The sequence below is a fragment of the Saccharomycopsis crataegensis genome (assembly GCF_037102585.1).
Source record: "Saccharomycopsis crataegensis DNA, jcf7180000000072, whole genome shotgun sequence".
In the NCBI taxonomy this organism is placed as follows: domain Eukaryota; kingdom Fungi; phylum Ascomycota; class Saccharomycetes; order Ascoideales; family Saccharomycopsidaceae; genus Saccharomycopsis; species Saccharomycopsis crataegensis.
The window spans coordinates 1,997,134-2,012,121 of NW_027043819.1; the positions used below are offsets into that span (position 1 = coordinate 1,997,134).

Consider the following 14,988-nt stretch of genomic DNA (forward strand, 5'->3'; position numbering starts at 1 on the left):
AGGAAATACCACCAAATAACATTGTCCTTATCATAAGTTGAGGTCAGTCAATATATGATCAGCCAATGTCTTATAGGCCCATGCGTTACCACTCAATTTTTTCAATTGAACACCAAGTAAGCTCAAAATCGGAATTTTAACAATAGATATCTCAAACCTGATTGGATTTCTTTGAACTGGCTTGCCACTCTTGCCTTGATTGATTCTGGAAGATAAAATCATATCACTAGCACCAATCCCACTTAACGACTCTAAAGAAGCACTGGATTCACCATCCATGGAATGATTTGGATTTGGTGAGGTTGGTGAGAAAAGGATTGGAGTCGCAGGAATCTTTGGAGTGGCTGGTTGCTTTTTAAATCCAATACTAAACTTCCGTCTGTGGCCTTTACTACCAGTACTAATAGAAGAAACGGCATCCTTGGTGTCTGAGTGAGAAGAGTTATGTGAAAAATTGGATGTTGAAATCTTAGTTGTGATAACATTATCTCCCTCAACGGCAGTGTTATTACTATTAGTAGTTGATGCATTATGTGAGCCTGTAAGAGCCTGTTCTTTCTTATTAAGGAAAGTGCAGACAAAGCCACCCTTCACTTCTAAGAAATCCACACCAAGCTTCTCCAAGCTGTTGATAATACTTTGTCTGATAACGGCTGGTGGCTTGGTAGAGGTAGTTTGTACACTGAAAAAACCTTTAAGATATAAAGTTTTGGCGAATTCAATGGAAGGCATTGATCCAGGTTCGGCATTTTTGGCCCTTTCCACAATAGTTGCTTCCGAAAGCGGTTGTTTTTCGCCGCCATAGTTTTGATGAACAAGTTCACCATAAAGATTATCATTAATTTGTGGCAATGGAGGAACAATTTCTTGAAATCCGGTGGACTTCTTGTAACCAATAGACTTAGATCTACCATGCCCAACAGATTTAGCCCTCATAGTTGAAGCTCCATTCTTGTTTGCCGAACTTGGTGCACCATTGTAATTAAACTTATTAATATTGTCAGTATTATTGGCGGTCTCATTCATTGCAGCGTCATCATAAGAATTATCAGTAGCAGAGGTGATAGTATCTTTCCCACTTCTATTATTAGGTCCAGAATTCTCAGCGTAGGTAGCTGCAGACGCACTAACAGCTCTATTGTGGCCGGCCCTAGGTTTTCTTTGGCCTCTCTTTGGCATGTCATTGACAATACCTTCATCAGTTCCTCCAACAAGTCTCAAGGAGCCACTCTTATGGAGACGGGGTTGGCTACTGCTTTCAACAGTGTGGCCATTATCAACATTTTTAGAGACACCGTCATTGCCCCTAGCAGCAGCAGCGGCAGCAGCTTTATCATAGTTGTAAGAAATAATATTTGGTAAGTTTGGGAGCGGTGGCACTGCACTATCCGGAACATAACTTTGGTGCTGACTGTTGTTCTTGCTTCCCGTCCGACGGTGACCGCTCAATCTTCTAAACAAGCCATTTATGCCTGAACCCTTATTTTCATCATCACCACTAGGACCATTATTGATGGATTTCGCTCTCTTTGGCGATAGCTGTTGCTCTGGAATTACGGCTGAAAGTGGAGGTATATCAAGATTTCCTGGTTTCTTGGTACTGAGGATTTCATCATCATTGTTTCTCAAAGTGTGAGCAGCTTCTGGGAAAGATAACACTTCATCCAAATTCTGTGATTGTTTAGGACTACCCAAGGCTTTATCATAACCACTATTAGTTGTTGGCGATTCACGGATCTCCGGAACATTCTGTAATTGTTCACCATGATCCACAGCAATTCTTTGAGATTCCTGGCCTTCCAATTTCTGTTGTCTCAAGTGCCCTTCCTGTGGATTCATCTGAGCCTGTAATTCTGCCTGTTTTTGTTCATGCGATGAGCTGCTAAACTTTTCTTGGAATGGAGAAGTTACTTGCTCTTGATGGGCCATCTCCTTAGCTAGCTGTCTCTTTTTCATTTCATCAACCAAGTAATATATACTTATCAATGGATGTATCCCATTGGTTGGATCTGGAAAATGTGGGTCGCTATAATCTTGTAAAGATCTTGGGATACCACTGGCTGTGAATTTCGCATTCTTTTCATACCATTTTTGAGCACAAAGGGCATACTCTGGAGAGCCCAAAATTTTGGTTAATTCTCGGGCGGTATTTTCCACAGTTCCTAATTCTAATTTCTCAATTTCTTTCAAAACTTCAGGGTTTAAAGGCAATTCCAATGGGATACGGTAAGGAACATATGAGTGAGGTCTTGAATCATAGTTCTTGTTCATCCATGGATGGTTGATGATTTCTTTCAAACTGGCTCTTTTCTTTGGATTAACAACAAGCATTCTAGATAATAAATCCACGCATTCTTGGGATAACGAGGATGGATATTCGACATTACCTTTTTTGATTTTCTCGTGCAAGACACTTACTGACTGGTCATCGAATGGGACCTTACCACAAACCAAGACAAATAAGACCACTCCAAAGGACCAGACATCCACTTCAGGGCCGATATAAGGGTGGGCAGATAAAAGTTCTGGTGCAGCAAAATACAAGGATCCACAATAAGTTTTTAGCAATTTGTGATAATCAAACAAATTACTCAACCCAAAATCGATAATCTTTATATCCCCAGTTTTACTGATCATAATATTTTCAATCTTCAAATCTCTGTGGACAACGTTATTTCTGTGACAATAATCCAATGAAGAGGCAATTCCTCTAGCAAATTTTCTGGCATGACGTTCCCTTAACGAGCCGTGTGAAACGATGTAATCTAACATTTGACCCCCTGAAACAAATTCAAACAACATATAATAGTGGTTCGTCATCGGGATCATTTCATATAATCTACAAATATATGGGTGGTACAACAATTTGCCCAACGCAGCTTCTCTAATGGTTCTCTTATCTCTAGCCACCTCTTTCTCGAATTCTTTCATTCTTTTTTGATGTTCGGCATTATCTGCTGGGGGAGGATCATTGGCATGGGCCCTTTGATATAATTTGGCAGCTCTTGGGACAATTTTCACTGCACAAATCTCCTGAGTACGACGATGTCTAGCTTCTTTAACCTTACCCATTGATCCAGCACCAATAGTTCTGATAAAGTCCCAGTCACCAATGGCCCTACGATGAAACTGTGGAGGTTGTTGTTGTTGTTGTTCACCATGGCGATGCGAAGAGTGTTGATGATTATGATTATTACCATTGGTATTTGGTGGAGATGAGGTCTTACTACTCCCACTTTGGTTCGTTTGATGTCTTGATTGCTGTTGTTGTTGTGCTTCACTCGGATTATAAGGTTGTGACTTTTGATCGATGACTGGGTTTGCGGTTTGCGTGTTCAAAGGTTCTAACTTTGGAACATTTTTGCTTTTCGGTGGTTCCTGCAAAGGAAATATATTTTGGGTAGTATATTGTTGAGGAGGGCTTGGGAAATAATTAGGCATAGAGTAATCATGACCAGAGAGTGTTTCTGTTTGCGGAACCGGTGGTGATCCAATTTCGACGTACTGTGGCTTTTGCGGATCATTGACCGATAACCTAGATGACGCATTCTTGAGCATTCTTGGAGTTGCTGGGACCCTTGAAGTAGGTGAAGCAACAGTAGTGGCTCTTTTTCTATTTCCTGGTTCCACAGGGGAAGCGAATTGAGGGTTGTAGCTATTGTCGTGTTCCATTGTTAACAGTTGGCAAAAATCAATCAGCTAAAAATATACATCAAATTTTTTGACAGATGAAGAGTCTTGAATCACTAAAAATTATCGGTGATTGCAGATAACGCCAACAATATATCAACTAGAGCAAGTAAATCAGCTACCTTTGATATAATTGGACCTTGAATCTGAACTTTTCTTGATTCTGGGTGCTTTAACTTCTGTCTACTCAACTGTAGTTCGCCTCGTTTGTGCCACTGGAGACGTTTAAGATTTGAGTACGATAAGTATAAGGAGCTGTATTGGCGCGAGAAATTGAGCACTTTCCTTTAGACACTGAATAGTGGATACTGTTCCAGTGTTCTAATTTCGCTAATCGAAAGTGTGTGATTCGCGGATAATTGCAATTGGAATCTCAAACAATGTGTTTGTGACTTCGAATGCGAGTTGTTGTTATTTTTTTTTTTTCAGTAGCAATTGACGTTTCTGGAAAGGGATAGACAGACGTGTCACGTGTAGCAGGGTTCTGCACCCCTGTTACAGCCCACTAGACGAGGTTAATTACAATTTATAAACACGTAGAATGTATATATTAATCGTTGATTCTTATTGGAGATTGCAAGTATTGTTCAATGTGGAATTCCATAAATCTCTGCCCTGTACCTCATGGAGGAAGAGATAACGTACAATGCAAATATTGAGACGATTCCGTAGGAAACCTTGCTTTTTTGCAATAGAAGTTGAAATGTTTGTCCTAATATCAAGAACAAGAAGAAATATGCTGACAAGTAATTATGAGACATATAGGTATTCCCCAAAAGCAAGAATGGTGCGTAATGGAAAACCCAACCCAAAATAAAGTCGAGCACGTAATGATTGAACCTTAGAGTGGCAAGCTTTTCCTTGACCTCCTGAAGGGTTAATTTAGAAGAGTCTCTCTCCGATTTTAGTTGAGCACTGGATAGAAGCATATTACCATACCATTTCAAATTGATGATGAGCAGTGCCACATTTAACACAATAAAGATTGCTATTATAGCAAGACCAGCATACTGGACAATCAAACTTGTAAAGAACCTCAAATTGATTGAATGAGGCTTCTGGAAAAATAAAAGAGAGTTGTCACTCACGAGCCATTCCTCAGGTGATGTCATGGTTGGAACATCTCCAATAAACATATTGCGGTTCTTAGCATATTTTACCACCGATTCGCAGTATTCAATGAATTTTTCTAGCATGTTCAATTTATGAATTTTGACTCTAGACTGTTCCACATTGTTATCGAGTAATGGATGGGAGTTCTTCTCAACGTAAAATAAGGATTTGGTCTTAGAAGCTTCTTTAACGCAAACAACTTCTTGTTGATTGGACCCCCAATCTGGCAAGGTAATATCATGAGACAATAAATGGCACTTATGAGCTCTGTTCCAAAGCTTGAAGACTGAGCCAATAGGATGGATAATACTATCGCCAGGAGCATTGTCGATTCTATAATCAGAATGATTGATCTCATAACTAATGGACCAAGTATCCTCACTATCAGATTGGTAATCTTCACCGCCTTTAGCACTGACTTCATAATGATATTCTTGTTCAGAAACTGGACCTCTGATATCACTGACGTGTAAATACTTTCCAGTGGTAGCATGTTTCAATCTGATAATTTGGCCTTCAGAAACAAATTTTTTTTTCGAATATAGATCAGCGTTCAATTTTTTTGACTTATATTCAATAATCCATTCGTTGTTCTCGTCCCTAAAGTTATAGAGCGTAACTTGTTGCCCGTGAGATCCTGAGGAATAATTTTTCTCGTGAGAATGTAAATAGCCACCAAGAGATTCTAAATGGCGAATTGTAACTCTACTACCATAGAGAATATTTAAAGGAATATCACCGAACTCCTTATCCTTCGCGACTCCTAAATCGTTTCCCAACAAATTACCTTGGAAAGTAGTACTCATCAATGAGTAACCTTGATCATCATGAACAGAATTGACCTTTGATAATAACCGCAAGCTTAAAATATTGATCGAAAAAAATATGGCTAATGGGACGATTATCACAAAAAAAAATTGTGCGAATAAGTATTTTATTAAGAACCGTGGCTGTTGGCTTTTAAGGGTTAAATCACCCATAACGAGCCATGTTTTTTTCAATTGCAAAGCCAAAATCCACCCAAGGGTTAAGAATCCCGTGTATTTGATTGAGCAGGTGATTCCCAATCCCAATCCCAATAAATAAAAGAGCTTGAACCATGATCTGGAGAAAATACTCAATTGACCAAGTTTCACATAGCATAAAGTGACAAAACAGATTGAACTAATCAAGAAAGGTTCAATAACAAAAACTTTAGAGATAACAATATTTGCAGGATCAAGTAACAAGAGAATGCTTGCGGCAAGAGATGTATATAAGGCACAACCAGCCATCTTCAATGTGAAGTATGTCATAAAGACCGTGAAAATCCCTTGGAGACAAGTGACAAATCTTAACAACAAAAATGGAAAATCTGGAGGAAATTCTGGAGAATTCTCAAATTCTGAAAGATTCCCATCAAATCCGAATATTGATACCACAAATGCAAACACCATTTTCACTAATGGAGGATATAAGTCAATATAGAATTGATTTTGCAAATAATTCACAATTCCAATCACACTGCTCTTCTCTTTAAAAGTCATTTTTGGGGGAAAATCGAGTTTATACATTCTGGCAAATAGCGACAATAGTAATAATATCCCCAAGTTTATCAAGTCCTTTGTGTTAATCGTAAATGGCACGTTTTTCAAAGTTGATAAATAAAAAGGTCTTGGGAACTCATCTTTATACTGCAATTCGAAATGTCTCAATTCTTCAATCAACCTTTGTTTTTCTGCAGTATCACCTTTGGTCAGATTTTTCGTTACCGAAGACCCTTGCTTCTTTGATTTCTTCGTGGAGCCCATGGCACAGTATAATGTGTCTGGAAAGTTGATCTAACCTTTATGATCTGCCAAAGTTTCACTTTCCTTGAAGTGTTCAAAAAACGCATACTGGGTATGAGCCCGGTATGCACAATAATAGTAAACAGTGACACTTGCAATCTCCTGGAAGATCTACATGTTCTCGAGGGGTTTTTATTGTGCTGTGAGGAAATTGAGGGAAACTGAAAAGTTAAATGAGTGAAAAATGATGTCCAGACAGAAGATCTTCAAATCCCTTCAAAAGCAAATACGACTCTTTTCTCTGACATCCGTTTCGAATGCCGATTATTCCCATGTGGTTATTGGTGGTGGGGCGGTGGGGATTGCAATAGCCGGTGAATTATCAAAGCGTCAGGACAATAATGTTCTAATCATTGAAAAAAACGATAAATTAGGTCAAGAAACGTCTTCTAGAAACTCTGAGGTTATTCACGCTGGTTTATACTACCCAATTGACTCTCTCAAGACCAAACTTTGTATAGAAGGTAGTAGACTCATTTATGATGAGGCATCGAGAGCAGGAGTTCAAATGTCCAAAGTTGGGAAATGGATAGTTGCTCAAAATGACATTGAAGATGCGTACCTTGAGGGCCTACACAGTGCTTGCAGTCATAAAGGTATTCAGACTGAGTTTCTCTCATTACATGACGCCAAGTACATCGAACCGGCCATCGTTGCCAATCGTTCTATCTTGAATTCGCCAAACAGTGGAATTGTCAGCGCTCATTCCCTCATGGACTATCTTTATAGTATATTTCAAGACAATGGTGGTGATCTTGCAGTCAATTCTGAAGTTCTTGGACTTTCAACTGTTAATAAAAATGACGGATCTGATGGGTATGAAATTCAGGCCAAAGATACTGTGACTGGTGAAGAAATAACTATCACTTCAGATGTGGTGATCAATTCTGCTGGGTTATATTCCGATAAAATTTCTAATATGTTACTACCTGAAGATCGTCATGTTAAGTATACTTATGCAAAGGGAAATTATTTTACTCTAACTAGAAGCCATTTGCCAGTGAAAAGACTTATATACCCAACACCAATCAAGGGTCTCAAGGGTTTAGGAACTCATTTGACAATTTCTTTAGATGGTCAGATAAAGTTTGGTCCTGATCATGAAATCGTCTCTGAAATCGACTACTCTCCCAATTCAAGCAATATTCCAAAGGCATACGAGCAAATCATTAAGTATTATCCAGGTATACTACAGGAAGATCTTGTTGCTTCTTACTCAGGAATTAGACCTCAGTTGCCAAACCCTAAAGGAGAATTCCAGGACTTTATAATTAGAAAGGAGGAGGGATATACAGGTTTCATCAATTTGTTGAATATTGATAGTCCTGGGTTGACAAGTAGTATGGCCATCGGCAAATATGTTCGCGATTTATTATACAAATGATCATAATACTTTTGGTCAGGCATTATAAGAGAAGTCTCAGTTAAAGTAAAAAAGTCGTATAAACTTACATAAACATGGAAACAAGAAAAAATAAAAATATATTAGTATTGCAATTTTGAGAAAATAACGATGGCTTAAAATAGTTGTAGAAAAAAAAAAAAAAAAAACAATAACAAGAGATAATAACAAGAAAGAACTAGAGAGAATAAAAAATAAAAAATAAAAAAAAGGCGAATTGAAAGAATAAAAAATAGTGTTCCTTAATCATACTTAGATTTAAATGCCCAAGATGACCCAACATCTGACTCTCCATGTCGGGTTTTCATAATTCTATAAATATGAGCAAGTCTTCTCTTTCTATGGAACTTACTTTCTTTCCCGTGTTTTTTACCAAACCCATACCCGTTGCTCAACCCTTCAACTGCCATAAGACAACAATCCCTGTCGAATGATAAATGGGCCGACAATTCAAAAATGTTGATGGCTTTGTTGAAATATTTCTGAACGTGACATGAGTTTGCAATACCATAGAGGGCAAGACCCAAAGAAGTTTGGTTATCTTTTTCAACAAAAGTTGATACAAACATATTGAGCTCTTGGTTAGTGATTGAAGTATTCATAGAGGCGAGAGATGGGGCGTACACGGAAATCAGAGTAGGAATTGACCCTGTTGGATTTTTCCGCTCGGCTTCCTTCAAATAGTCTAGCAATCCATCAAAATAATGACTATTGTGCAAAATTTTAAGCACCAAACTGTTTCTTGCGCTTCGGCGGAAATATCTCATGACATCCTGATCTTGAAATTTCTGCTGAGAAGAGAATTCGTCATTGGCAGCCCCATCGGTGAATTGAATTAGCCAATTTGCATATAGTGCCTGGGATAAGGGGATGGGAAATCCTCTTTTATTGGAAACACTTTCTAACACTTTGACATTGTTACTCTTCTCTTTCAACTTCTCATTATTATCAGTATTTTCTTTGAAAAATGAGACTGCTTGTTTGAATAGATCTAAAGTTTTCACCAAAGGCGCAAAATATTTCAAAAGTAGCGCTAGCTGTTTTGAATCCTCAAGGGTGTAGATATCAATATTATCAATGAACTCGTGATCAAGCAAGAAAGTCTCTTCACCATACTTATCACCCCCTAGTAATAACCAATTCATCAAAACATTACATTGCTTTTTGGTGGTTAGAGAAACGCCTTTTTTAGAGAAAACATGAGAAACCACCCCGCCAAACAAGTATATTTCTGAAATTTCTTCCCAATTAAAGTTATCAGAATCGTAATAATGATCCATGAGATATTTACTGATCATCATCAGTTTATGATCATGTTCTTCATTTTTATCAAAATTATTTCTCATCATTTTCCACTTTGTGCTTATTTTTGAGGTTGAAGATGCGGTGAGTGAGGATTCATCATCGGATCTAAAGCTTGCATCGCTCGCGATACTCAAATTTGGGGATAATGGCAGAGGGATCTGCAAGTTTTGTCTAGAAGCCGTGTTGATTTTGAGGGCATTGAGATCATCTTCAATTCCAAGAGGTCCTTCCAGACTTTGAGTGGCCTTTACAGGTGACGAACGTCTGGAGGAGGAGGAAGATGGGGCTGGTTTCTTCTTAAAGAAATTCCTAAATGATTTCTCACGTTTTGGATGATCGATGGAGACCCCGTTATTGTTGTAGGCTATCACCTCATTATGTTCGTTCTGTACTTCAATGTTTAGGAAGCTCGGTCTTTGTTCAAAGCTGAACTCCGTATCAGATCTCCCTGGCTCGTTGACCATTGGGTGTTGATTGGCATCCGATGAATGGTAGTGGGTATTTGAATATTGTGTCATTATTCCGCAGCTTCCTTGTAGTGGGGAAAAGAGGGGGGAAATGAAAAAAAGGGAAATGAAAAAAGTAAAAAATAGATGACCCAAATAAATGACCCAAATAAATGGTTTTTGCTATCCAGTTATAGATGAATAAACCAGTCAGCACTTATATATAAAAACACAGCTTCCTCCAGCAGCGGTCAAGAAGCCAAGCCTCGTCGTCGTCATCGTCTTCCAGTTGGCAGCGGTCAGAAAATAAAAATGCCCTTAGCACTTTTTCTTTTATGTCACGTGCACAGATTGCGACCCTATTTCACCGCCTCTTTAAAACATTTGCACGATGGCGATGGGCGATGGGGGCAGCACTAGGTAGCCAGGCAAGTTCGTGACAATGCTGGACATAGCTGCGAATTACACTAAAGAGAAGAAGGTTGGTGAAGGTACATATGCGGTGGTGTACTTGGGGAAGCAGGTCAAGACCAAGAAACTCATTGCTGTGAAGGAGATCAAGACTGGGATGTTCAAGGATGGTCTCGACATGTCGGCCATTCGGGAAGTAAAATACTTGTTGGAACTACGCCACGAGAATATCATTTCATTACTTGATGTATATTCCTCAGAAAATGGGAACTTGAACTTAGTGTTGGAGTTTTTGCCCTGTGATTTGGAAGTGTTGATCAAGGACAAGAATATCGTGTTCCAGCAAGCCGATGTGAAGTCTTGGATGTTAATGATTCTACGAGGGGTCCACCATTGCCACAGAAATTACATCCTTCATCGAGACTTGAAGCCTAATAACTTGTTAATATCACCGACAGGGGAGATCAAAATCGCCGATTTTGGGCTTGCTAGGTCACTTGGCAGTCCCGGGGAGAACTTGACGGCGAATGTGGTTACCATCTGGTACAGGGCCCCAGAGTTATTGTTCGGTTCACGACATTACACATCATCGGTGGACGTTTGGTCTGTCGGGATCATCTTTGCCGAATTGATGTTGAGAACTCCTTATTTACCTGGGACCAGTGATGCAGAGCAGCTTGAAGTTACATTCAGGGCCCTCGGTACCCCAACAGAGAAAAACTGGCCCAATGTGTCTAAATTGCCATGGTATAATAGTCTTAAGATATACCCACCACCTACAAGGAACGAATTGAAAAATCGTTTCATTGCTGCCTCTGGGAGTGCGTTAGACTTGATGATTTCTTTGACTCAACTTGATCCCGCCAAAAGATGCTCTTGTGAAGAGGCGTTACAAACAGTTTATTTCACGGAATTTCCAAGACCTACAAAACCAAAGGACCTACCTAAGAAAAGTTCGTGAGAATTGGACATATATGATGGGTTGCTTGTCTTTTGTATTTGTATTCTATTTTTTCAACGACCGTGTTAAATATATGGTAAATATAAGTACCCAGAGTAACGAAAAAAAGAAAATAGAAAAAAAAAAAAAAAGTAGAATAGAGTATCTGTCTATTTGATAGTAAAACATAAACTTGTAGAAAAGTCCTGTCAATTTAACAGAGATCATCAATAAAATTACTATTCGCACAGCAAACAATCTGTAATTTTTTGTGCGTTTTTTTTTAAAACCTAGCGCGCGTTTGATCTGTTCACATAATCTATTCAATTCTTCAACTCATTATGACCCTATTATCATCATTTCTTCTTTTACTTTTACCTCTTTTGAGCATTGTTTTGGCCAACACAGAGTCTTTGCTTCTATCTTTGCCGTCACACTATACTTCGCTTCTAAGGGTTCCAAAGTCATACATTACCCAAGATGTCGAATCGACGCTTTCTCCAAATACTAAACTCCCACTAACGTTAGTGGCAAACCATTTACATAATAGAGAACTAGAATTTTCTGGTAAAGAAAAGCTCTTAGGAGCCTCCGATGGTGATATGAGTATGACACAATACTTCAAAGTGGTGACGGCGGTCAATGATGGAAAATCACCAACAGATGGCAGTTATAATATAAGGATCTGCTGGCCGGCTACCTTTCCGGTCCTGATAGATATTGCCCCAGTGGTTGTGTTTGACGATGATCCGGTGAAGAGTATTCAGTTATCTAATGAACAGCAACAGCATCCACTGTTAAAAGCCCCAGCACCAACAGACAGCATTTATATTGCCATCACTTATCACCCAAGATTCTATACTGCATCTTCATCACTAATGTTGACAGATTTAAAGGTCCCGGTGCATTTACACATGGTGGAACTTCTATATGGTGTTCTACCAGTGGATATACTTCCGATTATTGGTTTATTGGTAAGTCTATTTGTGATTGGACTCCCATTGAGTGGGAAGATCTATAAAATCATTAGTAATGCTAAATAATCTAGTGATACGAATAAGAATTTATTAATTAGAATTCTCAATGCAACGGTAACACTTCGTTATTGTAATCTTCCTAGAATTAAATTATAACGATTGTTCTTGAACCATGTCTAAGTAAAGAAGCACTGTATTATTATTATAAATAGACTTTTTAAATAAGTAAACAAAAAGAAATTATTCTTAGAATGATTGGTCCCTTCATTAGCCTTTTGCTTTATTGGCCTTACAAGAATTACGCATTGTTACTGAAATCTCATCGAATCAATGCGTAATGTGAGAATCTTATATTTTCTGTCTTTTTGGTATTTAACATTGTCTTTTTTGATTTTTTAAGTATGGCTCTTATCATTTCTATGAACTTTAGAGCCAAACAATAAGTCGAATGTTACAAGTTTAGTGATTTTGAGAAAACTTTTTCCAGATGTGGAAGAACTTTTTCCTTTTCCAACATGCATATTACTCTTCTGGTTGCATTCATCTACATCATCGACGAAAACAAGAGGGGGGAAGGAATATTGAATACCATATTTTATTCTAGAAAGGGGAGCAAAAAGAGATAAGAAGAAAAACATGAGAAAAAGAAAAGGAGGATAAAAAAAGAATAAACAAAAGAATAAAACACCAGTTACACGCGTTGGCTAGTCTTCACTCGTGTCGCCAATTCGCTTGCCCGTGAGTAATTCCCAAATGATGACTCGACTCTCCCATACTGGATAAATCACACACATAAAAAATGTACAAAACAACCAAATGAACATTAACACAATGATAAATGTGTAGAACCGTTTTGAAAAAATATACGGGGAAGCCGACAATGGCACAGAAATAATCACAGCGATCACCAAAGCGAGAATGATACAGTACAAAATATATTTCTTGAATTGACGATCAAGGTATTCAAATTCAATAGAATGGGCCAGAGGCAAGTCATCAGAGACAACCTCAATATTCTCAACTGCTACTTTTTTAATTTCTTTATCATAATTGGTATTTTTAACGAGATCGCTAGGGGAGGTAGACTCCTCATCCACGATTTCATTTGGCTGTTCATTCAAAATTGTGCGGTTTCTTGTATCATTGAAATCGTAATTATCTGGCTTAATCAAAGAGAATCCAATCGATATGACACCTCCCATGACCAATGCGGTAATGTTACCAGAGAATGAGACCCATTCATTACTCAAGTTTGTTACATTTATTTCCCCGACATAAACCTTGCAAGTAACCAACCACACCATGATTGCCAATCCCATACCACCAATAGCTCCAAAAATTGCACCAGTAGCGTTCAATTTTTTCCAGGTGAATGTCAAAACAACCGGGAAAACCATACCACAAGTGGCAGTTCCTAAAAAGTAGAAAAGCCAACCCAAAGTGATGCCAATTTTGTTGAAAATGGTTGCAACTACCGACGAAACAATTGCCCAAATGAAAACCGAGACTTGAGAAGCAATTAGAACCTTTTTAGTGCTTGCCTTTGGTGCCAAATACTTTTTGAAAATATCGTAAGCGAGCAAAGTGGCGGTGGCGATTAATTCTCCTGAGAAAGATGAAATAACCGATAAGAATACCATCAATAAAATCAATGTAGATCCGAGCTTCCCAAACATATAAGTAGCGGCCAGAACTGCTGCCAACCCAGCAGACACCTCTTCATCTGTCAATGGCACCCAATCGGAGTAAGTTGAACACGCGCGAGCTGCAAGCCCCAACACCAACCCCATGCTCACCGGAATAATGAACCAGCATATTGCTCCCAAAAAGTAGGCCCTGGAAGTAGTGGATGACTTACTGGCCATTGCCCGGTTCCAATAAGTTTGATCAACACAAACCAAACCAAACCCAGTAGTGATTGATTTAAAAGAAAACATGCCACCTGCATGCGAACGGAAGGTCAAGTAAGATCCATGATAGTTGCCTTCAATAGGTTCTTGGTGACCCACCTCCGTCAACAACTCCCACATTTTACCTGGACTGCCAATTTTGTCGGACTTGGTGAAAATAAGAAAGGCAAACGTCAATAAGAATACCAACATCACCAAAGTGTGCGAAGCATCACTAATGAATGTTGCTCTTAATCCTCCAAAAACCACATAAATGGCACAAACAAGAGGAATCAAAAAATAAGCAGCATATATGCTCATTCCAGTAACCGCTGCGAAAACCGCTCCACCGCCAATCAAGATACAACTGCTAACAATAACGTTACAGATCAATCCACAAAACAAAAACGTTAAATGTCCAAAGGTCCCGAATCTAAAGTATGCCATTTCTGGAAATGTGGTTACCAAGTTTGCGTTCAGTTTAACTTTTGCAGCGACAATAGAAAACACCGATACTTGAAGCAAACCACCAACCCCATACCACCAAGAGCCGGAGATCCCTATGTTATAAGATTCGGTAGCTGATTGAAGCAATGTCAAAGACCATGTCCAGCTGGACACGATTGATACTACCATAAGACCCATTGGGATGTTACGGCTGGCAGCGGTAAACTCATCAGCATTGCTGGTCTTGTGCGTAGATCTCTTGTTTTGGAGATACGTGACATATATCATGAGAAGGGCAAAAAAAGCACCAAGTCCGAGAATGATACCATATCCTACACCTTGAGAAAGTGTTGGTTCCATCTTGAAATTCTCTCTTCTCGATATTTTTTCAGAGGAATTGTGTTACAATGTGCAAATCTAAAAGGTGAAACGTAAAAGAGATAGGTGATGAGAAAATGTAAAATGGTCAAGGGTACACATTCCGTTCTTATATAAAAATAGTATGAATAGCGAAAAAGAAAGGGGTTTTTCTTGCTATT

At 38.7% G+C, this 14,988-nt stretch overlaps 7 protein-coding genes across 7 annotated transcripts; 3 read left to right on the forward strand and 4 right to left on the reverse strand. All coding sequences in view use genetic code 12, as the record gives it.

Moving 5' to 3' along the window:
* Positions 1–30: 30 nt before the first annotated feature.
* Positions 31–3,672, reverse strand: DASC09_007190 (KIN1/KIN2 family serine/threonine-protein kinase; the record flags this gene model as incomplete). The annotated part of the gene is made up of 1 exon (XM_064994322.1): positions 31–3,672. One exon carries the CDS (start codon positions 3,670–3,672, stop codon positions 31–33), a length of 3,642 nt encoding a protein of 1,213 aa, XP_064850394.1.
* A 605-nt stretch (positions 3,673–4,277) lies between these two features.
* Positions 4,278–6,593, reverse strand: DASC09_007200 (putative dolichyl-phosphate-mannose--protein mannosyltransferase; the record flags this gene model as incomplete). Its single annotated transcript, XM_064994323.1, has 1 exon — positions 4,278–6,593. One exon carries the CDS (start codon positions 6,591–6,593, stop codon positions 4,278–4,280), a length of 2,316 nt encoding a protein of 771 aa, XP_064850395.1.
* A 223-nt stretch (positions 6,594–6,816) lies between these two features.
* DASC09_007210 (NAD(P)/FAD-dependent oxidoreductase) lies at positions 6,817–8,016 on the forward strand (the record flags this gene model as incomplete). Its single annotated transcript, XM_064994324.1, has 1 exon — positions 6,817–8,016. One exon carries the CDS (start codon positions 6,817–6,819, stop codon positions 8,014–8,016), a length of 1,200 nt encoding a protein of 399 aa, XP_064850396.1.
* A 260-nt stretch (positions 8,017–8,276) lies between these two features.
* On the reverse strand, positions 8,277–9,857 carry DASC09_007220 (uncharacterized protein; the record flags this gene model as incomplete). The annotated part of the gene is made up of 1 exon (XM_064994325.1): positions 8,277–9,857. One exon carries the CDS (start codon positions 9,855–9,857, stop codon positions 8,277–8,279), a length of 1,581 nt encoding a protein of 526 aa, XP_064850397.1.
* Positions 9,858–10,227: 370 nt separating this feature from the next.
* On the forward strand, positions 10,228–11,157 carry KIN28 (TFIIH complex serine/threonine-protein kinase subunit KIN28; the record flags this gene model as incomplete). The annotated part of the gene is made up of 1 exon (XM_064994326.1): positions 10,228–11,157. One exon carries the CDS (start codon positions 10,228–10,230, stop codon positions 11,155–11,157), a length of 930 nt encoding a protein of 309 aa, XP_064850398.1.
* A 320-nt stretch (positions 11,158–11,477) lies between these two features.
* PGA1 (Pga1p) lies at positions 11,478–12,179 on the forward strand (the record flags this gene model as incomplete). Its single annotated transcript, XM_064994327.1, has 1 exon — positions 11,478–12,179. The coding sequence occupies one exon, from the start codon at positions 11,478–11,480 to the stop codon at positions 12,177–12,179; it is 702 nt and encodes a 233-aa protein (XP_064850399.1).
* A 638-nt stretch (positions 12,180–12,817) lies between these two features.
* Positions 12,818–14,809, reverse strand: DASC09_007250 (sodium:solute symporter family protein; the record flags this gene model as incomplete). The annotated part of the gene is made up of 1 exon (XM_064994328.1): positions 12,818–14,809. One exon carries the CDS (start codon positions 14,807–14,809, stop codon positions 12,818–12,820), a length of 1,992 nt encoding a protein of 663 aa, XP_064850400.1.
* Positions 14,810–14,988: the final 179 nt, after the last annotated feature.